Below are 25,168 nucleotides of genomic sequence, written 5' to 3' on the forward strand. Positions count from 1 at the left end.
AGGTCAGTGATGCACGACTGTCTCTTCCGGAGAAGTATCTTGGCGCTCCATCGAAATGAAGAGGGCCTCCTACTCCAGAGGTTCCTCTATTTCACCTATCAGGTGTTGGATTGGCATATGGCCGTCTGGGAGAGAAGAGAGTAGCTGGGTTCATATGAGAGGTTCATGGCTCTGTTCAGGGCAGTCTTCGACCATCCTCCAGAGGGCAGAGAGTGAGGTGAGCGACTTTCCAACTCCAACAGAGTGCCCAGACCTCTGCGGAGTAGGCCCTCAGCTTTCGGACTGTGGCAGCCTCCAGCAGATGGAATGAGCTGGCGCTCCTCACTCTATTCCACAGTGGACTGTGCAAAGAGGTCCAGACGGAGTTGGCATGTCGGGATGACAACATATCCTTGGACGCTCTCATCACGATGGCGATCCGTCTGGATAACCTTCTTCAAGAGTGCCGGTGTCCACCTCACCACTCTCCTCCCTCCTTTGGCTGTCTTGAGGCAGAGCCTGAACCCATGAAGATTGGGTCCTAGTCAACCCAAGGTCCACTAGAGAAGAGGGGTGACCCTGTGACCTTCCGTTTCCCAGGGTAGGCGTGAGTATACCATTATCATAATTTTCCGCCAAACCCTTTCTGGTTCCCATTTCACTGGCTGGCTGTCCCTCAAGTGTTGTCTCTACAGCTCTAGTGGACACCGGTTTCGTGGGGAACTTTATCGACCAGACCCTCGCCTCCTCCATGAATTTAACTTCATACCAGCTCTCCTCTCTTTTTATAGTGTACGGCCCAATATATCACTGGGGCCAGCCTCATGCCATCCAGGACTTATATACATAGACTGTTCTCTCTACTACTGCGTGGTACTGGAGCGCCAAGTCTAGGTCCAAAAGGATCCTTAACAGGGTCTACCCTCCAAGCTATAAGAACAATTAATCAAATGGCCACCTGAACTATTTACATTGACCCCCCCCCCCCCCCCAACTTACATGCACTTTACCCCAACTTACATGCACAAACTACCTGGACTAAGTTGTACCCCCGCACATTGACTCAGTACCGGAAGCACCTGTATGTAGCACCTGTATATAGCCTTGTTATTGTTATGTCATTTTATTGAGTTACTACTTATTTTTTACTTCAGTTTAGTTAGTAAATATTTTCTTAAATCTATTTCTTGAACTGCATTGTTGGTTAAGGGCTTGCAAGTAAGAATTTGTATTCGGTAAATACAACATTGATTTGATGTTAGCACACATCATTGCTTTTCCTCATGACATCACATTCCAAGAGAACACATGATTTCCAAAACTTCCCTGTCCATGAAACCAGAGCACCCCCTTGGCTGAGATGCTAGAAGTCGTCATTACCCCTGTATGCTGTGGATGACCACGCAATCAGGTTCCTGGCAGTCCTACCCACAGGGAATAGCTGAAGGGCTGACCCCTGACATCCACTAAGGCTGTCCAAGTCTCTGCTTGACGTGGATGCTCATATCTCCTGCTAGGCTGGGTGGTCACTACAGTACACATATGACCCCAGCCCCACAGAGCAGATACTGTGGGAACCCAATCTGGCTGATACAGGGAGAGAGAGCGAGAGAAACATCAGCTAGCCATAGACCTTGACTAGCCCCTGACCCATAGTCTACAGTATTTAGCCCTATACATTTACAGACCTTTTAAAGCCTACAGCTTTGTGCTGAGGTCCACAGCACAATCCCCACAAACAAAATGTAGGCTTAACTCCATTCCCTACTGAGTATTCCTATTGCAGACAAGATCAAATGAAAGTGTTGCAGCCTACACTGCAAAGTTGGAGCCGATAGAGTATACTTCAGCAGAAAGGAAGAGATGGCACTATAAATGAACATCTGGCCTGTTTAGCATGTAATGTTTTACCGTCCATTTCAATAGGTTTTGATGGATTAATTCATCATCTGGCAAGACTGGGTAATCCCTGTCAGCATCCTTCTCCTATTTCCCAGTCCCCTTTAAGGCTTCTCCCTTCTCTGCATTGTCTACATATTACATATGAGTATCATCTGGCAATCATTGGTTTCAGATGTTATAGCCACTGGCCACATATAGATTCAATGCCTTTGTCACACCATTCAATTCACCACACCATTCAAGTATAAATTGACTCCTTTGCAGATTTCACAGGGCTTGTTTCTGTGTCCTACGCCTGGGTAATCCAAATCAGCACCCTTTCCTACTCCTCTGTCCCCCCTAAAGCTTATCCCTTCTCCATCCCCTCCCTCCCACACCACAAGGCTCCCACTCCTCTTCTCACAGGCCTTAATCCATGTTCACCCTGCAGCCGTGATGTAAACCCAGCCTGGTCAGAGAGCTCTCTCTCGCTCTCTCTCATCCCTGCTTTCTGTCTCCAGTCTGTTCCCAAGGGTCACAGTTCACATCTCACTCTGGGACCTGTTTATCAAGGGAGGGCTGGGTGAGGTAGAAGGGAGGGAAAGGGTTGGTGGACACTTTTAGGGAAGCTCAGAGCTGGTATAAAAAGAGTAGTCAGACAGAGAGAGAGGGGCCAATCCTTCAGAAGATCAGATGTACAACTAGCTGGTTTGCCCGGAGGAACGGTACAAGGAAAACCTAGTCAAGTTAACTTGTGCATCTCCTCGCACACTCCTTCACGCTCCAGGGTCTCCATGGCCCTGCTGATGCAATGCTGGGTGTGTGTGTTTACTCTGTCACTCACGATGACCACCAGCCATGCCTTACAAAGGTAACGCCATCTTTTTCTTTGTGTTTATCACTGTATGTTGTCTACTGTGTAATGAACCTAAATGCTCTGGTCCTGATGGGGTCAACTTGGGGTCATGATAGGGGCTGCACCAAATGTTTGATGTATTATAATAATTGACTATGCTTATTTAAAATTTTTATTTTTATTTATTTAACCTTTATTTAACCAGGAAGGGCTCATTGAGATTTAAAATCTATTTTTCAAGAGCGTCCTGGCCAAGATAGGCAGCACCAAATCATTACAAACATTACAGACAAACAACATGAAAAACTACAAGTAATCTGGTAAAAACCATAGAATTCACAACAGTATAACAAAATCAAAAACAGCTAGTTAAAAACATTGACAGGTCAGGGAATCAGTCTCAGGATCATTCATCAGTGATTTAAAAATACCAATCGGGACAAGTTCTTCCAGTTTAAAAGTATATTGTAAGGCGTTCCAAGACGATGGCGCAGAGTACACAAAAGCCCTTTTACCAAATTCAGTTCGGAGATTTGGAACAGTTAGCAGGATAAAGTCCAGCGAACGAAGAGAGTACCCACCACATTTCTGAACAATAAAAATGCCCAAATAAAAAGGTAGTAAACCAAAAATGGCTTTGTAAAAAAAGTATACCAGTGCCTGAGCCTACCTACGAGTGACTAGAGAAGGCCAGCCAACCCTGGTATACAAAGTGCAGTGGTGCATAAGGGTTTTGCAGTTTAAAATAAATCTCAAATTGCCATGGTAAAGGGTGTCAATTGATCTCAAACACTGAGCGGAAGCCTTCATATACAGTGAGGGGAAAACAGTATTTGATCCTCTGCTGATTTTTACGTTTGCCCACTGACAAAGATATTATCAGTCTATAATTTTAATGGTAGGTTTATTTGAATAGTGAGAGACCGAATAACAACAAAAAAATCCAGAAAAACGCATGTCAAAAATGTTATAAATTGATTTGCATTTTAATGAGGAAAATAAGTATTTGACCCCTCTGCAAAACATGACTTAGTACTTGGTGCCAACAAGGGTTTTGTCAATCAGAGGTCAGACGTTTCTTGTAGTTGGCCACCAGGTTTGCACACATCTCAGGAGGGATTTTGTCCCACTCCTCTTTGCAGATCTTCTCCAAGTCATTAAGGTTTCGAGGCTGATGTTTGGCAACTCAAACCTTCAGCTCCCTCCACAGATGTTCTATGGGATTAAGGTCTGGACTTTTGGGTCATTGTCATGCTGGAATACCCATCCATGACCCATTTTCAATGCCCTGGCTGAGGGAAGGAGATTCTCACCCAAGATTTGACGGTACATGGCCCCATCCATCGTCCCTTTGATGCGGTGAAGTTGTCCTGTTCCCTTAGCAGAAAAACACCCCCAAAGCATAATGTTTCCATCTACATGTTTGACGGTGGGGATGGTGTTCTTGTGGTCATAGGCAGCATTCCTCCTCCTCCAAACACGGCGGGTTGAGTTGATGCCAAAGAGCTCTATTTTGGTCTCATCTGACCACAACACTTTCACCCAGTTGTCCTCGAAATCATTCAGATGTTCATTGGCAAACTTCAGACGGGCATGCATATGTGCTTTCTTGAGCAGGGGGACCTTGCGGGCGCTGCAGAATTACAGTCCTTCACGGTGTAGTGTGTTACTAATTGTTTTCTTGATGACTATGGTCCCAGCTGCCTTGAGATCATTGACAAGATCCTCCCGTGTAGTTCTGGGCTGATTCCTCACCGTTCTCATGATCATTGCAACTCCATGAGGTGAGATCTTGCATGGAGCCCCAGGCCGAGGGAGATTGACAGTTCTTTTGTGTTTCTTCCATTTGCGAATAATCACACCAACTGTTGTTACCTTCTCACCAAGCTGCTTGGCGATGGTCTTGTAGCCCATTCCAGCCTTGTGTAGGTCTACAATCTTGTCCCTGACATCCTTGGAGAGCTCTTTGGTCCTGGCCATGGTGGAGAGTTTGGAATCTGATTGATTGCTTCTGTGGACAGGTGTCTTTTATACAGGTAACAAACTGAGATTAGGAGCACTCCCTTTCAGAGAGTGCTCCTAATCTCAGCTCATTACCTGTATAAAAGACACCTGGGAGCCAGAAATAATCTTTCAGATTGAGAGGGGGTCAAATAGTTATTTCCCTCATTAAAATGCAAATCAATGTATATTTTTGTGTGTTTTTATGGATTGTTTTGTTGTTCTGTCTCTCACTGTTCAAATAAACCTACCATTAAAATTATAGACTGATCATTTCTTTGTCAGTGGGCAAACATACAAAATCAGCAGGGGATCAAATACTTTTTTCCCTCACTGTATACAATATCCCCATAGTCTAGTAAAGGCATAAACGTAGCTGATACTAGCCTCCTTCTGGCTTCAAAATAAAAACAGGCCTTATTCCTAAAATAAAATCCCAATTTCAGCTTAAATTTTTTTTGTAAATTGTCGTATATGCAATTTAAAAGAGGCCGTCATCAATTCAAATTCCAAGATATTTGAGGTTACAACCTCAATCTCCTTGCCCTAACAGGTAGTAATAGCGGAAAGGTTCAGAGGTCTTATGATGTATTAATAGAAGGGGAAGGGCTATAAGACCCCTTCCCCACTACATAGGGTCCTGGACTACAGATAGGGTCCTGGACTACAGATTAGCAATACATATTCATTATAAGGTTTAATATGGTTCCACAGTTATTTTCTAGTCTCTGCTCCTTATAAGAAACGGTCTGAGAGATGTGTGAGTTATTGCTGTCAAAACAGGGTGTCTGTGAGAAAGCACCTCAAGGCTAAAAGAGATTCAGAGACACAGAACCCTGCAGGGGAGTGTAAGAGACAAGTCAGACATACCACTATAAAGCGACTTGGGGATTGGAAAATGATTGCTGAGCCCTTAGAAAACACTGGAACTATTGTCTCTCCTGCAAGTTTGTATAACTGTATATGCATGGTCTCATGAGTAGAAGGTGTTGATGTAGGCAGTAACATTACTAGGAGTTGACTGCAAGCACATTAAAAGCAACTTGGACTTTTCCTATTTTGCAGAACTCAGAAGAGACATCGGTTGTATGTTTGATGTTTGACCTCTGTCTACAGCTGTACTTGGATTAAAATTGATATGATTTATAAGTGCACATTTTGAGTAAATTACAGAGCCCAGAAAAGTGGAACCAACAATCCTTCTCTGCAATGTGTAATGAACCTCAATATGAAATTATTTCTGGTTAGCAATTAAATAACTGGGATTGTTTTCTAATTAAATGGTCAAAAACAAAATAGCTTCCCAGCGAAGAGCAATTTCTCAAGCAATAATTTTTTTAGGACTGTCTGGGAGTGATCTGAGTGGGGAGCGGAAATCTGAAAACTATTGACAGAGGTTTGGAACTCTCTATCTTATTGGCCAAAACTCCATCCCACCAAAATAGGCAGACATTTATTTTCAAACTGCTCTTAAAATGAAAGGGTATTATCCTAATTTTCACAATTTCACAGTATTATTCCAGCCTCATGGTGTGGAAATATTATTATTTTTAAAGCAGGAAAATTATGTTTTTGACTGCTCTGGGTCGTTAAAATAGACAGTGAAGAAGCTTGAATGGATACTTTGAGGTGTTTTATCAATTTAAACCAGATGATTTTTCTAAACTAAATCAATTGAGAATGTGTATTTTGGCAGAGCTGTAGAAACAACATTATACAGACATGGGGACACATGGTCTCATGTTAACAATGGCCCATGATTGCACAATGCATTGTATACCCCCCAGTCCCATCCCACCCCTGATCACTTCCTATGCATCATTCTATTGGATGATCTTTCCTCACTGTCGTCATATCTAATCAGGATCAGTCTGAAGAAGATGCCCTCCATAAGAGAAACCCTACATGAGATGGGCGTGTCTCCAGCACAGTTATTCGCTGAATTGGCCCAGAAGAGCAAAGATGACCTCTCCCCCAGCAATGGGACAGCCCCCACCCCCCTCACCAACTACCTGGATGTGAGAGACACTGCACTGATCACCCATACTGTAGATGCAATTGACATGGAAACATTATGTTCCAAATGAGAGAACACAAAGCACGTGCCAAACTCAGTTGGGTAAATTATTCATTGCTGCTTCTTCTCTCTGCTTCTCAGACCCAGTACTATGGGGAGATCAGTATTGGTTCTCCTGCCCAGATGTTCAACGTAGTGTTTGATACAGGCTCAGCCAACTTGTGGGTGCCCTCATACAGCTGTTCCCCTCTCTATACTGCCTGCTGTAAGTACAGTGCACACAAACACACCCACACATTCAGAGACGTCATGCCCATAAGTGCCCCCACAGATCTGTCCTCTTGAAAAAAATGTTTCTCTGTAATACTACTAGCCACCTACACATTTTATGAAGTTGGCTTTAGCTAACCCAGATAGGTTTCCAAATTCCCAACCTCATAACTAGCTACCAAGAAGCCAACAATCAAGTTAGAGCTAGCTTATCTAACTACAAGTAACTGCCAAAATAAAGGAAACACAGGGAATGCGACACAATTTTTCCACGAGAAAATACCTAATTTGGTGTTTTGTTGATGGTGGTGGAAAACACTGTCTCAGGCGCCGCTCTAGAATCTCCCATAAGTGCAAGGGTGTAACTTTCACTGGGGATGGGGGGGACATGACCCCTCCCACATTCTAAAATGTTATTTTTGCCCCCCCCCCCAGTTTTAAAATTGCACTGTGGTACAGGAAGCGGCATCGGTGTGCTTTAGGAACATGCGGACGCCTCAGAGTGGTCAGTCGGCTGTTTGCCGATATCAGACGGCTGGATTTAGGACTGCGTGGACACCACAGAGTGTACGGACAGGCTGTGTGAAGGCAAAGCTATTATTATAGGGCCAGCACGGTGCTGTTGTCTGCAGCTGCCGTCTCTGTGTGTTGCACAGAGACAAAGCAAGCAGAGCAGAAACTCGCTTCTCTTTATTTGACTGATGTAGCTAGCAAGGTAACTTCTGTTACAGACAAAAAAGCATGTTTCATCCTCTCTCGGTTGAATTACTGTCTGAAGAAAATGAACTAGCTAGCTTGTAGCTACCACAACTAGTTCAGCTCTAGCCTCTAGTTGCCTGTCACATAGCAGCATCTAGCAGCTGTTGTGTGTATGGAAATGTTTGTAGCCTTTTTGTCCCATTTCAACAGAAGTAAATTGACTAAGCTAGTTTTTGCCAGTTGATGTACCATTAGAGCTAGCTAGCTCACTAACTTTACTATTATTTTTGCCTCAATCACACTAGACCTGAATCAAATGATGAAACCAGTGGCCAAACTGAAGACCGATATGCTGAAGTTTTTTTACAGTGCAATGTGAGTTTTTATTAGTCAGTATAGCAATGTAATGGCTAGCTAATTCTCTACTTTTCACATGGACACGGTATAAACAGCTCTACAGGCTACAGTGTCATGGTGCAGTCAGTATACAACACTATGCTCATGTCTTAGCAGGATCAGATGGTGACAGGTGTCCCAGGAGGGTCAGACAGCCAGGGAAGACCAGTCTACAGAGCTGAAGTGAATTTTGCAGTGTATTATTATAACAATCAGTTAACGGATACAACATTCATTTTTTTGTTGATGGGTAGGCTATAGCCTGGGATCTGGGAATAATGGGCATTTCAATTATTGAACCATTGATTCTATTCTTGGATAATATAATGAATAAATGTACATCATAGTAAGACTTTGTCATGCCTCTGAGTAGGATCCGATGGTGACAGGGGTCTCAGCAGGTCAGGCAACCATGGGAAGACAGGCTGTGACTGCACTGAGGTTAACTTTTTTTGCAGAAACAACATTTTATAAACACTGGACAAGCCGGAAGCTTCATAGATGTAAACTATTTTAAGTCTAACAAAGTTAGTTGATTTCTAAACTGGATCAAGGGTTGATAAAGGCTTTTCCCGATGACACATAACAGGTCAAACAAAAACGTGAGGAAGACCTGGGAGGCAATGTTGATAGTGATGAATGTATACAGATATGTCATGGATGGTCATATAATCTCAGACATAAATTACTGCAGTTTAACAACATCCATCGAACATCCTATATACCAGTTAAACTTAATATCATGCACTCAGAAATATAATTCCTCTGCTGAAGGTGTAAAACATGGAAGGGGACATACTGTATTTGAATATGTTATGATCTTGTGAAGGCAAAGATGATGTTCTGTAATCTCAGCATGTCTACAGATTTCCCCTTCTCCCTGTTTTTGTTTGCTTGGAAATGTTGATACTGTAGACTGTTATCAGAAAAAAATGGGGTAACCTAGCATTAATGGCTAATGATGCATTGCAATTCATTGAAAGGTTGGTTATCCTAGAACAATGTCACAATGGATGGCAAAAATGTCAAGTTTTGCATCACTATATTTTATTTATTACAATGTTAAGGGTATAATGTGCAAATTCCAAAAGGTCTGGTTGCCTTATATGGAATACTGTATGACAAAATGGGTCTATATTGAAAACATTCTATATTTTTTCATGAGACACCTGTCTGATTTTCACCTGTCTCAGTGGACTAATGCATTGAGGACTCCGGGGTGACGCCACAGTCCAAGAATATGGGGATTGTGGCTCAGGTGCACAAGGAACGTCTCTCTCCAGAATGTGCTCTCTCCCGCCATTTCATGTGTTCACAGTTTCATAAACTTAATTGTGTGCATTGTTCACTGTGTCTATAAATTCCCCATTCCATATATCACAAGTACTAGTTTACATTTACCGTTAATTGCTATAATTTTGAATCTGTGACGTTTGTTTGGTTATGGTCATTTCTATTAATTCATTCAATTTATAATTATTACAACAGTAATTTACCATTTTTCATTGTCGGAGTGTCTTGAAGAACTTACAACCTATGATACACTTGTGAGAAACAAGTTTTTGTTGATTTCATTCCATTTATGAGTTGTCTTCATTGTCTTTTGTTTGAAATGCTCCCGTCAATGGTGAGTAAGGACGCACACCTGGTTACGAATATAGAAGTAGGACTAGTCTACCTGGCCTGCGCACAAATGTAGGCCTTTAAATGTGCCCATTTGGGGATGTCTGATAGGGTTTCTAATTGTCTTGACTCACCACCCCTAATGAGCTTCTCAAAGGAATTTTTCTTCACCTTAAACAGCAAGTACATTAAGTCTATTTTTAGAATCAATTGAGAATGACAATAGTTCCTCAAAGTATTTGAACAGTGTACAGTTGAAGTGGAAAGATTACATAGTGGGAAGTTTACATACACGCCAAATACATTTAAATTCAGTTTTTCACAATTCTTGACATTCAATCCGAGTAAAGATTCCCTGTCTTAGTGAATTACTATTATTCTGACATTTTATCTACTATTATCTACATTTGTGAAATGTCAGAATAATAGTAGAGAGAATGATTTATTTAATATTTTATTACTTTCATCACATTCCCAGTGGGTCAGAAGTTTACATACACTTAATTAGTATTTAGAAGCATTGCCTTTTAAATAGTTTAACTTGGGTCAAATGTTTCGGGTAGCCTTCCACAAGCTTCCCACAATAAGTTGGGTTGAAATTTTGCTCATTCCTCCTGACAGAGCTTGTGTAACTGTTTAAAGGCACAGTCAACTTAGTGTATGTAAACTTCTGCCCTACTAGAATTGTGATACAGTGAAATAATTTGTCTGTAAACAATTGTTGGAAAAAGTACTTTTTACAATTACAATTTACATACCGCCCCAATAGATCCACAGATGACGCAATCTCTGTTGCAATCCACACTGCCCTTTCACACCTGGACTAAAGGAACGCCTATGTGAGAATGCTATTCTTTGACTACAGCTCAGTGTTCAACACCATAGTACCCTTAAAGCTCATCACTAAGCTAAGGACCCTGGGACTAAACACATCCCTCTGCAAGTGGATCCTAGACTTCCCCCAGGTGGTAAGGGTAGGTACCAACACATCCGTCACACTGATCCTCCACACGGGGGCCCCTCAGGGGTGTGTGCTCAGTCCCCTCCTTTACTCCCTGTTCACTCATGACTGCACGGCCAGGCACGACTCCAACACCATCATTAAGTTTGCCGATGACACAATAGTGGTAGGCCTGATCACCGACAACGATGAGACCGCCTATAGGGAGGAGGTCAGAGACCTGACCGTGTGGTGCAAGGACAACAACCTCTCCCTCAACGTGAGCAAGACAAAGGAGATTATTGCGGACTACAGGAAAAGGAGGACCGAGCACGCCCCCATTCTCACCAACAGCGCTACAGTGGAGCAGGTTGAGAGCTTCAAGTTCCTTGGTGTCCACATCACCAACAAACTAACATGGTCAAGCACACCAAAGACAGTTGTGAAGAGGGCACAACAAATCTGTGGCATGGGTCCTCAGATCCTTAAGGTTTTACAGCTGCACCATCGAGAGCATCCTGACGGGTTTCATTACTACCTGGTTTTGCAACTGCTCGGCCTCCGACCGCAAGGCACTACAGAGGCCAGTGCATACAGCCCAGTATTCACCAGGGCCAAGATTCTTGCCATTCAGGACCTCTATACCAGGCAGTGTCAGAGGAAGCCCCTAAAAATTGTCAAGGACTCCAGCCACCCTATTCATAGACTGTTCTCTCTGCTACCGCACGGCAAGCAGTACCAGCGCACCAAGTCTAGGTCTAAAAGGCTTCTACCCCCAAGTCATAAGACTATTTGCATTCTACACTGCTGCTACTCTGTTATTATCAATGCATAGTCAGTTTAATAGCTCAATGTACAGTTGAAGTCGGAAGTTTACATACACCTTAGCCAAATACATTTAAACTCCATTTAAATTCCTGACAATGTTTCGCTAGCCTTCCACAAGCCTCCCACAATAAGTTGGGTGAATGTTGGCCCATTCCACCTGACAGAGCTGGTGTAACTGAGTCAGGTTTGTAGGCCTCCTTGCTCGCACATGCTTTTTCAGTTCTGCCCACAAATTTTCTATGGGATTGAGATCAGGTCTTTGTGATGGCCACTCCAATACCTTGACTTTGTTGTCCTCAAGCCATCTTGCCACAACTTTGGAAGTATGCTTCTGGTCATTGTCCATTTGGAAGACCCATTTGCGACCAAGCTATAACTTGACTGATGTCTTGAGATGTTGCTTCTATATAACCACATCATTTTCAATCCTCATGATGTCATCTATTTTGTGAAGTGCACCAGTCCCTCCTGCAGCAAAGCACCCCCACAACATGATGCTGCCACCCCCGTGCTTCACGTTTGGGATGGTGTTCTTCGTCTTGCAAGCATCCCCCTTTTTCCTCCAAAGATAACGACGGTCATTATGGCCAAACAGTTCTATTTTTGTTTCATCAGACCAGAGGACATTTCTCCAAAAAGTACGATCTTCGTCCCCATGTGGAGTTGCAAACCGTAGTCTGTATTTTTTATGGCAGTTTTGGAGCAGTGGCTTCTTCCTTGCTGAGCGGCCTTTCAGGTTATGTCGATATAGGACTCCTTTTACTGTGGATATAGATACTTTTGTACCTGTTTCCTCCAGCATCTTCACAAGGTCCTTTGTTGTTGTTCTGGGATTGATTCGCACTTTTTCGCACCAAAGTACGTTCATCTCTAGGAGACAGAAAGCGTCTCCTTCCTGAGCGGTATGACGGCCGTGTGGTCCCACAGTGTTTATACTTGCATACTATTGTTTGTACAGATGAACGTGTTACCTTCGGATGTTTGGAAATTGATCCCAAGGATGAACTAGACCTGTGGAGGTCTACACTTTTAATTCTGAGGTGTTATTCTTATTTCTTTTGATTTTCCCATGATGTCAAGAAAAGAGGCACTGAGTTTGAAGGTAGGCCTAGAAATACATCCACAGGTACACCTCCAATTGACTCAAATGATGTCAACTAGCCTATCAGACGCTTATAAAGTCATGACATCATTTTCTGGAATTTTCCAAACTGTTTAAAAGCACAGTCAACTTAGTGTATGTAAACATCTGACCCACTGGAATTGTGATACAGTGAAATAATCTGTATGTAAAAAATTGTTGGACAAATTTCTTATGTCATGCACAAAGTACATGTCCTAACTGACTTGCCAAAACTATAGTTTGTTAACAAGAAATTTGTGGACTGTTTTGAAGAAACTAGTTTTAATGACTCCAACCTAAGTGTATGTGGTGCCCCAGCACATTGACTCTGTACCGACTCTATATCTGACATGGTACAGGTGTCATTTTTTAAAAGCCCATAACCATGTGTGTTAAGTGTGTACTTTTGTTACAAAGTAGATGTATTTAGGTACTAGGGGGCAGTATTTTCATTTTTGGAAAACAACGTTCCCGTTTTAAACGGGATATTTTGTCAGGAAAAGATGCTAGAATATGCATATAATTGACAGCTTTGGATAGAAAACACTCTAATGTTTCCAAAACTGTAAAGATATTGTCTGTGAGTATAACAGAACTGATGTTGCAGGCGAAAGCCTGAGAAAAATCCAATCCGGAAGTGCACCAAGTTTTGAAAGCGCTGCGTTCCAATGACTCCCTATTCAGCTGTGAATGTGCCATCAACGAGCTTAGGATTTCTACGTATTCCCCAAGGTGTCTACAGCATTGTGACATAGTTTTACGCATTTCTGTTGAAGAATAGCCATAGGCGGCCACATTGCGTAAGTGGTCACATGGTGGCTCCGAGAGAGATTCTCGCGTAAAATACAGAGGTAGCCATTACTCCAATCGGTCCTCCTGAAAAACGAATTGTCCCGACGGATATATTATTGAATAGATATTAGAAAAACACCTTGAGGATTGATTATAAACAACGTTTGCCATGTTTCTGTCGATATTATGGAGCTAATTTTGAATATTTTTCGGTGTTGTGGTGACCACAATTTCCGGGCGATTTCTCAGCCATACGTGAAGAACAAACGGAGCTATTTCACCTACAAAAATAATATTTTGGGAAAAAATTAACTTTGGCTGTCTACCTGGGAGTCTCTTGAGTGAAAACATCCGAAGTTCATCAAAGGTAAACGATTTAATTTGATTGCTTTTCTGATTTCCGTGACAAGGTTGCCTGCTGCTAGCAAGGCATAATGCTATGCTAGGCTATCGATAAACTTACACAAATGCTTGTCTAGCGTTGGCTGTAAAGCATATTTTGAAGATCTGAGATGGGTGATTAACAAAAGGCTAAGCTGTGTCTCAATATATTTCATTTGTGATTTTCATAGGAATAGGAATATTTTTGGGGGATATTTATGTCCGTTGTGTTATGCTAATTAGTTTCAGGCGATGATTATGCTCCCGCATGCGGGCTTGGGAGTCACAAAATACTGCCCCCTAGTACTGCAAGAAACCTGATTTAGCCCACTGCTGTAAATGGTTAATTGCTTACTTAATTCAGGAACCATGCATGAAAGAACCTGCTTTCAAAATACTTTGTATGCCTCATTTACTCAAGTGTTTACATTATTTTGGCAGTTAGCTGTATCTTAGCTGGCATGCCTGCTGACAAGGATGGTAGACTTTATAAAAGCGAGCCATAACTAAATGTACTAAATAAGACTCACATTCCTTTCAATCTTTTACCCAGGTTTTAGCAGAGATGCAGAGAAGCATATTAAGTGTCTCTAGATAGCAGGAAAATATGTTTCAGGTGTTTGAATCGTGTCAAATTCTCAACCCCCGAGCCATGCTAGCGTACTTTGTGCCACCTCTTATTTTTGGGGTGCATGATGGCCCTACACACATGCACACACACACATACAAACACACACACACACATTTTAAATATTTTATTTGAATCCACGAATCAAATTTACAAAAAAAGGATTCAACCATTTCATAGATCCCCGTATGCATGGCATTCAAGGATACAGAAAGCACCTCCTTCACCAACCAGCGAGTCTGCCCAGGACAGCTGAACAGAACAGTACCTACCCAATAGCTTTTCCCTAGTTTTTGTCAGGCCCGCAATCTGGAGGCCATGCACTGCAAGCCTGTGTATGTGGCTGAGACTGCCAAATATCAGAGCCTCCAGCTTGCACCTACACCCGAGGGTGTCCAAGCATGCCACAAGGGGCTGGTACTTATGCAGCTTCTCTGCAATGGCCTGCTACATGTAGCCGTCAAATGAGCAGCCCACTTCCAAAATGAGCACATCCCTCCTGGCCTCCCACACACACAAAACCTATATGTTTAATTGCTTCACCAGAGATAAGGATGTTCCTGGATGATTATGACACAATGACATTTGAACTCACAGTTACCCACAACAGATATGACAGTTCTAAGTCCCGGACACACATCAAGAACGGGACAGGTTTCTCCATCCAGTATGCCTCTGGAAACGTCAGGGGATTCCTGAGTGAGGATGTGGTTGTGGTGAGTGTAACATAACACCACTCTAAGAAAATCATCTTTGTACCCTTTCTCCTCATCTGTTTCCTATCATCCCTTTTTTTGTGCTTTTTTTGTGATCAATATGGGAATAATGGTAGACATTGCCCATAAGTACTGATCTACCGAAGGATTATCTTACTATGGGTAAAACCTGGATCTAGGTATTGAGGGACAATTTATATCTTACTCTGTGCATTCTCCAGGTGGGTGGCATCCCAGTGGTCCAGGTATTTGCAGAGGCCACAGCCCTGCCTGCCATCCCCTTCATCTTTGCCAAGTTTGATGGAGTCCTTGGGATGGGCTACCCCAACGTGGCCATCGACGGTATCACCCCTGTGTTCGACCGCATCATGTCCCAGCACGTCCTCAAGGAGGAGGTCTTCTCTGTCTATTATAGCAAGTAGGTGATATCACTGTCACTGTTTATATCGGGCCTGATTCATACTTGGATAAGTAGATGTCTTTTTACTTAAAATATCAATATCAAATCATTTCTAGGTACCAATTACGTACCTTACTGTGATTGTTTTCAAATTGAAATGGTTAATAAGAATCAAACATAGCTTCTTAGGAAAGAGACATTTCTCAAGCAACAATTTAGCTAGGACTGTCTTTAAATGGTCTGAGTGGGGAGGGGAAAACTGAGAACTAGCTGACATTGGCAGAGAGGTTTGGAACTCTATTTCTTATTGGTCTATTAACTAATGTATTGCCTGGTGGTGTCACCTGGCAGGCCAAGACTCCATCCCACCAAAACAGGCAGAAATGTCCTTTTCAAACAGCTATTACACTAAAAGGGCATTATCATAATTTTCACAGTATTATTCCAACCTCCTTTAAGTCCATGTTTAACTAAATATTTACCTACTTTAGCAATGTCACTGCATTTCCAGGCTACTATAGTGAAATTTAGATGAAACAGTCATTACCCACTGGGCACGGATGTCATTTCAATGTCTACTTTTGATTTACATTTTGTTGAGTCCAGAGGAGGCTGGTGGGAAGAGTTATAGGAGGACAGGCTCATTATGATAGCTGGAATGGAATCAATAGAATGGTACCAAACACATGGAAACAACGTGTTTGACTCCATTCTATGGATACCATTCCAGTCATTACAATGACCGTCCTCCTATAGCTCCTCCCACCAGCCTCTTCTGGTTGAGTCATCAAATATCGTGAATTCAATGTGAAATCAACAAAAATTGTCACCACATCATTGACGAAGTTCTCTTATGTTGATGACTTTTTGCAAATCCAATCAGTTTTCCACATTGATTCAACATCACAAAGATTTCTTTGGTTGAAGTGAAGTGGAAACAATGCCGATTCAATCGGGTTTTGCCCACTGGGTGGTCCCCTTTCAGAATGACTGAGCTTATTACAACTTTTTGGCACCACTAAGGCAGAGGGCGGCTTGAGAACGTGCACAACAATGGCATGATGCAACCGATTGATGGAGGTGCAACCTATGAATAGTAATCCGGGCAATCTGTTTTTCTTCTCTCAGGGACCCAATGCACAAACCAGGTGGGGAGCTAGTGATGGGAGGAACAGACCCAGAGTACTACACTGGTACCTTCAACTACATGGGCACCAGTGCGGCAGGAAAATGGGAGGTCAACATGAAAGGGTGAGATGTGACAGCTATATGTGTGCATGTGCAATAGTGGAGGCTTTTGGGAGGAGCTATAGGAGGATAGGCTCATTGTGATGACTAGAATGGAATAAATGGAATGCTATCAAATATATGGAAACCACGTTTGACTCCGTTCCATTAATTCCAGTCCAGCCATTACAATGAGCCCGTCCTCCTATAGCTCTTCTCACCAACCTCCACTGATGTGCAAGTTGTCTGTTCTGTCTGTTTGTTTGTTTATCTGTGGGTCAGTATATACACATTTTCCTGGGTCAATGATCTTTACATGTGTATGTGTGTGTAATTTTCTCTTGCTCTCTTTCTCTCTCTCTCTCTCCCAGGGTGACAGTGGGGGAGGATATGCTGTTCTGTAAGGAAGGCTGTACGGCAGTGATTGACACAGGCTCCTCCTACATCACAGGCCCTGCCTCCTCTGTGTCTGTACTGATGAAAACCATTGGAGCCACAGAACTGGCAGAGGGAGGGGTATGTAAATCTCAGAGCCACAGACTCTTTATTGCCTAAACAGTCTCTTAACTAGCATCTTACCTTACCTTATGGGCGGAATAAGATATGTTGTTTGTTCTCCTTTCAGTACACTGTAAACTGTGACCTGGTGAAGTCCTTACCCAGTGTCACCTTCCACCTTGGAGGACATGAGTACTCCCTCACTGAGGATGACTACATCTTATGGGTAAGTAACGGAAATTGGCACAACTGGGATATACTGTACAGATACAGGCCAAATGTCATGTTTACCTTTGTAGCTACTATGTCATGTTTACATTGTGTTATAGATGTGACATGTATGTTTTATAAATACACATTTATGGAAGTCTTTACCAGTATCTTGTTATGATTTGCTCTCCGTCTGTAGCAATCTCAGTTTGGAGAGGACATCTGTAGTGTGACCTTTAGGGGTTTGGATGTGCCGCCTCCTACTGGCCCTATCTGGATCCTGGGAGCCAACTTCATCGCCCGCTACTACACAGAGTTTGACCGTCGCAACAACCGCATAGGCTTCGCCACAGCAGTCTGACAGGAGCCTCTGCTTAGCCACCATGCTTTCACTCGTTCTTGCTCTTACTTCCTTCATACTCTCTTTGTCTCTGTTACTGTCTCTTACTATCAGCCTGTATTTCTCACTTACACTCTATTATTACGTTTCTCTTTCTCTGTCTCTTTATCACAGGGCCTGCCCTTTGTCCCCATCTTTTTTTACACTTCTTGCATTCTGCCATGTCAAGTCATCTGTGCCAATTGCACTTTTCACCTCGTATCACCCAATCAGAATATATCTTTGTTTTTAGTTGACGATCATTGACGTGCAGCTAACAACAACACACTTATTTTGTGTTATATATCACATGGCATGCTGATGTCATGTCATACAGTTACATTTTTTAACAATCCCCATGTAATAGCACTGTCTACAATGGCATGATGTAACAAGAATAAAGCTTATTTAATGGACATGTCTATGTTATTGTCTGCAGTCAAGGAATTTTGTTTGCACTCTAAGTTCTCAGAATGTCTGTTTATCATCAGGGGAGACTCCAGCAGAAAACAAAGTGTTCCTCATTCACTGACCGCAGAAACACGAGCATCTTAATGTCTGTACAGAAATAAACTATCCAGATGTCTTCTATTTTGAGTCACAATATTAATATGATTTATCCTCTGAAGTTGAGCTAGAGATGAATTGATATCAGACAGTGTTTAAGTCCTTAGTTCTGGCAGGCTTTGGTCTACAGAGTGTGGATCTAATGTGGGAACTGATGGTGTGAAAATAGCACACACTGTATGTGTAGGATCCAAGGGTGGATGTAGAAAACCGGTTGAGTGATTTATCTTCTGTTCTGCTGTTCCCGCCACACTAAAGATGCCTTTCACAGCATAGTGTCGTCTCTCTCTCATTTCTCTATCTTCTCTCTCTTTTCATTCTCTTTCTATTCACTCTCTCCACTCTTCTCTCTTCACTCTCTTTTCTCTCTCTTCATTCTCTCTTTTCTCTCCATTCTCTCTCTCTTTTTTTCTCTCCTCTCTTTTCTCTATACCTTCTCACTCTCTTTTTTCTCTCTTCTCTCCCTCTCTCAATTATTTGTTTTCTCTCACCATGTGCCAGCTGGCTACGACATTATTTATAAAACGTGTATGAGCTAGTGTATATTTCCACAACATTTGTAGACAAATACAAATTCTCTGCCCACCGTTCATGCTGGTAAGAGGGGTGAAGCAATTCAACTTCAGCAAAACTTTACATTTACTGTAATGTAGAGTGATTTCTCTGAAACGAAACAGGACAGGATGGAAATGTCCCATGATGTCCTCAAGGAAACATAAGGCCATTTCAGTGTACATCTCAACCACAAAGGTCAGAGGTCATGATCAATCACAGGTCGGAAAGGTCATACAACCTGTCACTGGAGGATGACTTTGAAAGTGAAACCTGCTCTGCAAACAGAATTACCGGAAGACAGACTCTGTTCTTCTTGTATCTTTAACCTCCATTATAGCTAGTAGACACACAAAGAGATAAAAAGACAATAAATGCAGTCATATTTGATGCAAACTGTTGTGGAGTTATTTTCAGAGGGAAAGTCCGCCCAGTGATGTGGGGTATAGAGAATAAAGATATCTAGACTGGAAGATGAACAATAATTTCCTTGCCTTCATCCCGGCACATCCATGAATTGTTCAACTAAGATATTATCTGGAAAAATGTGTTTTGAGGTTAAGGTGAAGATACTAGCACTGCTACTTTTAATGCTGGTACTTTTGAACATACTGTACAAGTATTCTCTCTACATGACTCTACAAAACATCTCCATTTCATTTAGCACTAGATCTGTAGTGGCTTTAGAATGGAAGCACATGTTATATAATTCTATGTTGAGGAGGAATATCGAATTACCAAAGGTTATTGTCAAGTATTTCCTGGAATATGCTGTGTTTATGAACTGTGGTCTGCGTTGAACCTGAGGGACACAAACCATGTTCCATCTGACCAATTCTCACAGTGGCATCATAAGGATTTGAACAGGAACTGTATTTAACCAATAGAACAGGTAATATGCATCTTGCACTTATTGTACAGTATACTGATCAAAAATATAAACAACAGGCAAACAAGTTCAAAGATTTTTACTGAGTTACAGGTTATATAAGGAAATCAGCCAATTGAAATAAATTCATTAGGCCCTAATCTATGGGTTACACATGACTGGGAATCTCTTGGTTACAGATACCTTAATCAGAAACTTGTCAGTATCTGGTGTGACCACCATTTTCCACATGCAGCACAACAAATCTCCTTCGCATAGAGTTAATCAGGCTGTGGAATGCTGTCCGACTTCTCTTTATTGGCTGTGCAAAGTTGCTGGATATTGGATGGAACTGGAACACACTGTTGTACACGTCAATCCAGAGCATCCCAAATGTGCTGAATGGGTGACATGTCTGGAGGGTATGCAGGCCATGGAAGAACTGGGACATTTTCAGCTTCCAGGAATTGTGTACAGATCCTTGCGACATAGGACCATCAGAATGCTGAAATGTGAGGGGATGGTGGAGGATGACTGGCACAACAATGAGCATCACGATCTCATCACGTTATCTCTGTTGGAGGTGGCTTATGGTATAGAAATTAACATTCAGTTCTCTGGCAACAGCTCTGGTGGACATTCCTGCAGTCAGTATGCCAATTACACACTCCCTCAAAACTTGAGACATCTGTGGCATTGTGTTGTAATGCCACCTGAGTGGGTTGATTCACTGATGTGGTCATCCTGTCTGGGTTGGCGCCCCCCCTTGGGTTGTGCCATGACGGAGATCTTTGTGGGCTATACTCGGCCCTGTCTCAGGATGGTAAGTTGGTGGTTGAAGATATCCCTCTAGTGGTGTGGGGGCTGTGCTTTGGCAAAGTGGGTGGGGTTATATCCTTCCTGTTTGGCCCTGTCCGGGGGTGTCCTCGGATGGGTCCACAGTGTCTCCTGACCCCTCCTGTCTTAGCCTCCAGTATTTATGCTGCAGTAGTTTATGTGTCGGGGGGCTAGGGTCAGTTTGTTATATCTGGAGTACTTCTCCTGTCCTATTCGGTGTCCTGTGTGAATCTAAGTGTGCGTTCTCTAATTCTCTCATTCTCTCTTTCTTTCTCTCTCTCGGAGGACCTGAGCCCTAGGACCATGCCCCAGGATTACCTGACATGATGACTCCTTGCTGTCCCCAGTCCACCTGGCCGTGCTGCTGCTCCAGTTTCAACTGTTCTGCCTTCTTATTATTCGAACATGCTCGTCATTTATGAACATTTGAACATCTTGGCCATGTTCTGTTATAATCTCCACCCGGCACAGCCAGAAGAGGACTGGCCACCCCACATTTGCTCTCTCTAATTCTCTCTTTTTCTCTCTCTCTTGGAGGACCTGAGCCCTAGGACCATGCCCCAGGACTACCTGACATGATGACTCCTTGCTGTCCCCAGTCCATCTGACCGTGCTGCTTCTCCAGTTTCAACTGTTCTGCCTTATTATTATACGACCATGCTGGTCATTTATGAACATTTGAACATCTTGGCCATGTTCTGTTATAATCTCCACCCGGCACAGCCAGTAGAGGACTGGCCACCCCACATAGCCTGGTTCCTCTCTAGGTTTCTTCCTAGGTTTTGGCCTTTCTAGGGAGTTTTTCCTAGCCACCGTGCTTCTACACCTGCATTGCTTGCTGTTTGGGTTTTTAGGCTGGGTTTCTGTACAGCACTTTGAGATATCAGCTGATGTACAAAGGGCTATATAAATACATTTGATTTGATAAAGGACTGAGGGTCTTCCAAATATTGAAAGTGTGTAAATAGTTACCCATGTTATTTTGTAAATGTATATATTTTTTCTTCATATTTGTTTCTCAATTTTCTGGGGGGGGGGGGGGGGTGTTAGAATACCATTTTGGTATTTTGTATATAGTTATTTGTTTCAAAATGTATACCTTCACCAATTTGGCCACTTGGGCTACTACATTTGGGCTACTTGTGTGGGACACCTGGATGACTTCATGATAAATGTCATGTAGCACACTCATTTTGGAAGTTATCATTCTGAAACTCTACACAAGTACTGTTGCCCTCTTGTGTTTTTCACTGAAATTGTCCCCATCATCCTATCTGAATGTTTGTTTTATCTTGTTCATTTTAAAGATGATTAAAAAACTTTAAAAATTAAAACGTATGTTTTTTTTCATTGTATTATCTAAACCAGATCTATTGTGTTATATTCTCCTACATTAAATTTACATTTACACATACTTCAGAGTATTTTCTTTCAAATGGTACCAAGAATATGCATATCCTTGGTTCTGTGCCTGAGCTACAGGTTGTTAGATTTGGGTATTCAGGCGGAAATTGAAAAAAGTAGGGGGGTAGCTCTTAGAGGTTAAAGGGAATTCCATTGAAAGATGCACAAGATGCTCTGTCATTCACTGGAAATGTAATCCTTTGGTTCAGGTTCAGCTTGTAACCTTCCTTTAGCACTAATTCCAAAAGTTTTGGGACAATTTAAAGTCCATGGAGAATAAGAGCACCTCCTCCCAGCTGCCCACTGCACTGAGGCTAGGAAACACTGTCCCCACCGATAAATCTACAATAATTGAGAATTTCAATAAGAATTTTTCTACAGGCAGCCATGCTTTCCACCTGGCTACCCCTACCCCGGGCCAACAGCTCTGCACCCCCCGCAGCAACCTGCTCAAGCCCCCCTCCCTTCTCCTTCACCCAAATCCAGACAGCTGATGTTCTGAAAGAGCTGAAAAATCTGGACCCCTACAAATCAGCTGGGCTAGACAATCTGGAACCCCTCTTTCTAAAATTATCCACCGCAATTGTTGCAAACCCTATTACTAGCCTGTTCAACCTCTCTTTCGTATCGTCTGAGATCCCTAAAGATTGGAAAGATGCCGCGGTCATCCCCCTCTTCATAGGGGGAGATACTCCCAAACTGACACTCTGGACCCAAACTGTTAAAGACCAAACTGTTACAGTCCTATATCCATCCTGCCCTGCCTTTCTAAAGTCTTTGAAATCCAAGTTAACAAACAGATCACCGACCATTTCGAATCCCACCACACCTTCTCCGCTATGCAATCTGGTTTCCGTCTTCATCGACCTGGGCAAGGCTTTGACTCTGTCAATCACTGCTTTCTTATCGGCAGAATCAATAGCCTTGGTTTTTCAAATGACTGCCTCGCCTGGTTCACCAACTACTTCTCAGATAGAGTTCAGTGTGTCAAATCCTGTTGTCAAGACCTTTGGCAGTCTCTATGGGGGTGCCATAGGGTTCAATTCTCGGGCCGACTCTTTTCTCTGTATATATCTATGATGCAGCTCTTGCTGCTGGCGATTCTCTGATCCACCTCTACGCACACGACACCATTCTGTATACATCTGGCCCTTCTTTTGAAAATTGTGTTAACAAACCTCCAAAAGAGCTTCAATGCCATACAGCACTCCTTCCGTGGCCTAAAACTGCTCTTAAATGATAGTAAAATTAAATGCTCTTCAACCGATCGCTGCCCGCACCGCCCGTCCAACATCACCACTCTGGACGGTTCTGAATTAAAATATGTGGACAACTACAAATACCTAGGTGTCTGGTTAGATTGTAAACTCTCCTTCCAGACTCACATAAAGCATCTTCAATCCAGAATTACATCTAGAATCAGCTTCCTATTTAGCAACAAAGCCTCCTTCACTCATGCTGTCAAACATACCCTTGTAAAACTGACTATCCTACCGATCCTTGACTTAAGTTATGTAATTTACAAAATAGCCTCCAACACTCTACTCAGAAAATTGGATGTAGTCTATCACAGTGATCAAATCAAATCAAAATCAAATCAAATTTATTTATATAGCCCTTCGTACATCAGCTGATATCTCAAAGTGCTGTACAGAAACCCAGCCTAAAACCCCAAACAGCAAGCAATGCAGGTGGAGAAGCACGGTGGCTAGGAAAAACTCCCTAGAAAGGCCAATACCTAGGAAGAAACCTAGAGAGGAACCAGGCTATGTGGGGTGGCCAGTCCTCTTCTGGCTGTGCCGGGTGGAGATTATAACAGAACATGGTCAAGATGTTCAATGTTCATAAATGACCAGCATGGTCGAATAATAATAAGGCAGAACAGTTGAAACTAGAGCAGCAGCACAGTCAGGTGGAAGTTGAAACTGGAGCAGCAGCATGGCCAGGTAGACTGGGGACAGCAAGGAGTCATCATGTCAGGTAGTCCTGGGGCATGGTCCTAGGGCTCAGGTCAGTTGAAACTGGAACAGCAGCATGGCCAGGTGGACTGGGGACAGCAAGGAGTCATCATGTCAGGTAGTCCTGGGGCATGGTCCTAGGGCTCAGGTCCTCCGAGAGAGAGAAAGAAAGAGAGAAGGAGAGAATTAGAGAACGCACACTTAGATTCACACAGGACACCGAATAGGACAGGAGAAGTACTCCAGATATAACAAACTGACCCCAGCCCCCCGACACATAAACTACTGCAGCATAAATACTGGAGGCTGAGACAGGAGGGGTCAGTGCCATCCGTTTTGTCACTAAAGCCCAATATACTGTACTACCCAACACTGTAACCTGTAAGCTCTCGTTGGCTGGCCCTCGCTACATATCCGTTGCCAAACCCACTGGCTCCAGGTCATCTATAAGTCTTTGCTAGGTAAAGCCCCGCCTTATCTCAGCTCACTGGTCACCATAGCAACACCCACCTGTAGCATGCGCTCCAGCAGGCATATCTCACTGTTCATCCCCAAAGCAAACACCTCTTTGGCCGCTTTTCCTTCCAGTTCTCTGCTGCCAATGACTGGAACGAACTGCAAAAATCATTGAAGCTGGAGACTTATATCTCGCTCACTAACTATACGCATCAGCTGTCAGAGCAACTGCACCTGTACACAGCCCATCTGTAAATAGCCCACCCAACTACCTCATCCCCATATTGTTTTTTCTCTCTCTTTTGAACCACAGTATCTCTACTTGCACATCATCATCTGCACATCTATCACTCCGATGTTAATGCTAATTTCCAGTGTTAATGCCACTATGGCCTATTTATTACCATACCTCCCTAATCTCACTTCATTTGCACACACTGTATGTAGAGTTTTCTATTGTGTTATTGACTGTAAGTTTGTTTATCCCATGTGCAACTCTGTGTTGTTGTTTTTGTCGCACTGCTTTGCTTTATCTTGGTCGGTCGCAACTTGTTCTCAACTGGCCAATCTCAGGTTTTTTTAAACCTGAGATCCTGCAGAATATATTCAGCGTATCTATAACCGTGGTGATTGTATTGTGAGGGTCCGAAATAAACAGCAGAAGGTTTTCTGCATATAACGA

General features: G+C 42.8%; 1 protein-coding gene across 1 annotated transcript; it reads left to right on the forward strand.

Moving 5' to 3' along the window:
- Positions 1 to 2,521: 2,521 nt before the first annotated feature.
- Positions 2,522 to 18,260, forward strand: LOC109869840 (renin). Its single transcript, XM_020460113.2, has 9 exons — positions 2,522 to 2,731; positions 6,582 to 6,735; positions 6,876 to 6,999; positions 15,012 to 15,130; positions 15,352 to 15,548; positions 16,659 to 16,781; positions 17,129 to 17,273; positions 17,383 to 17,481; positions 17,665 to 18,260. Exons 1-9 carry the CDS (start codon positions 2,655 to 2,657, stop codon positions 17,824 to 17,826), a joined length of 1,200 nt encoding a protein of 399 aa, XP_020315702.1. The 5' UTR covers positions 2,522 to 2,654; the 3' UTR covers positions 17,827 to 18,260.
- The last annotated feature ends 6,908 nt before the right edge of the window (positions 18,261 to 25,168 follow it).

The sequence above is a fragment of the Oncorhynchus kisutch genome, linkage group LG24 (genome assembly GCF_002021735.2).
Source record: "Oncorhynchus kisutch isolate 150728-3 linkage group LG24, Okis_V2, whole genome shotgun sequence".
Taxonomy (NCBI): Eukaryota; Metazoa; Chordata; class Actinopteri; order Salmoniformes; family Salmonidae; genus Oncorhynchus; species Oncorhynchus kisutch.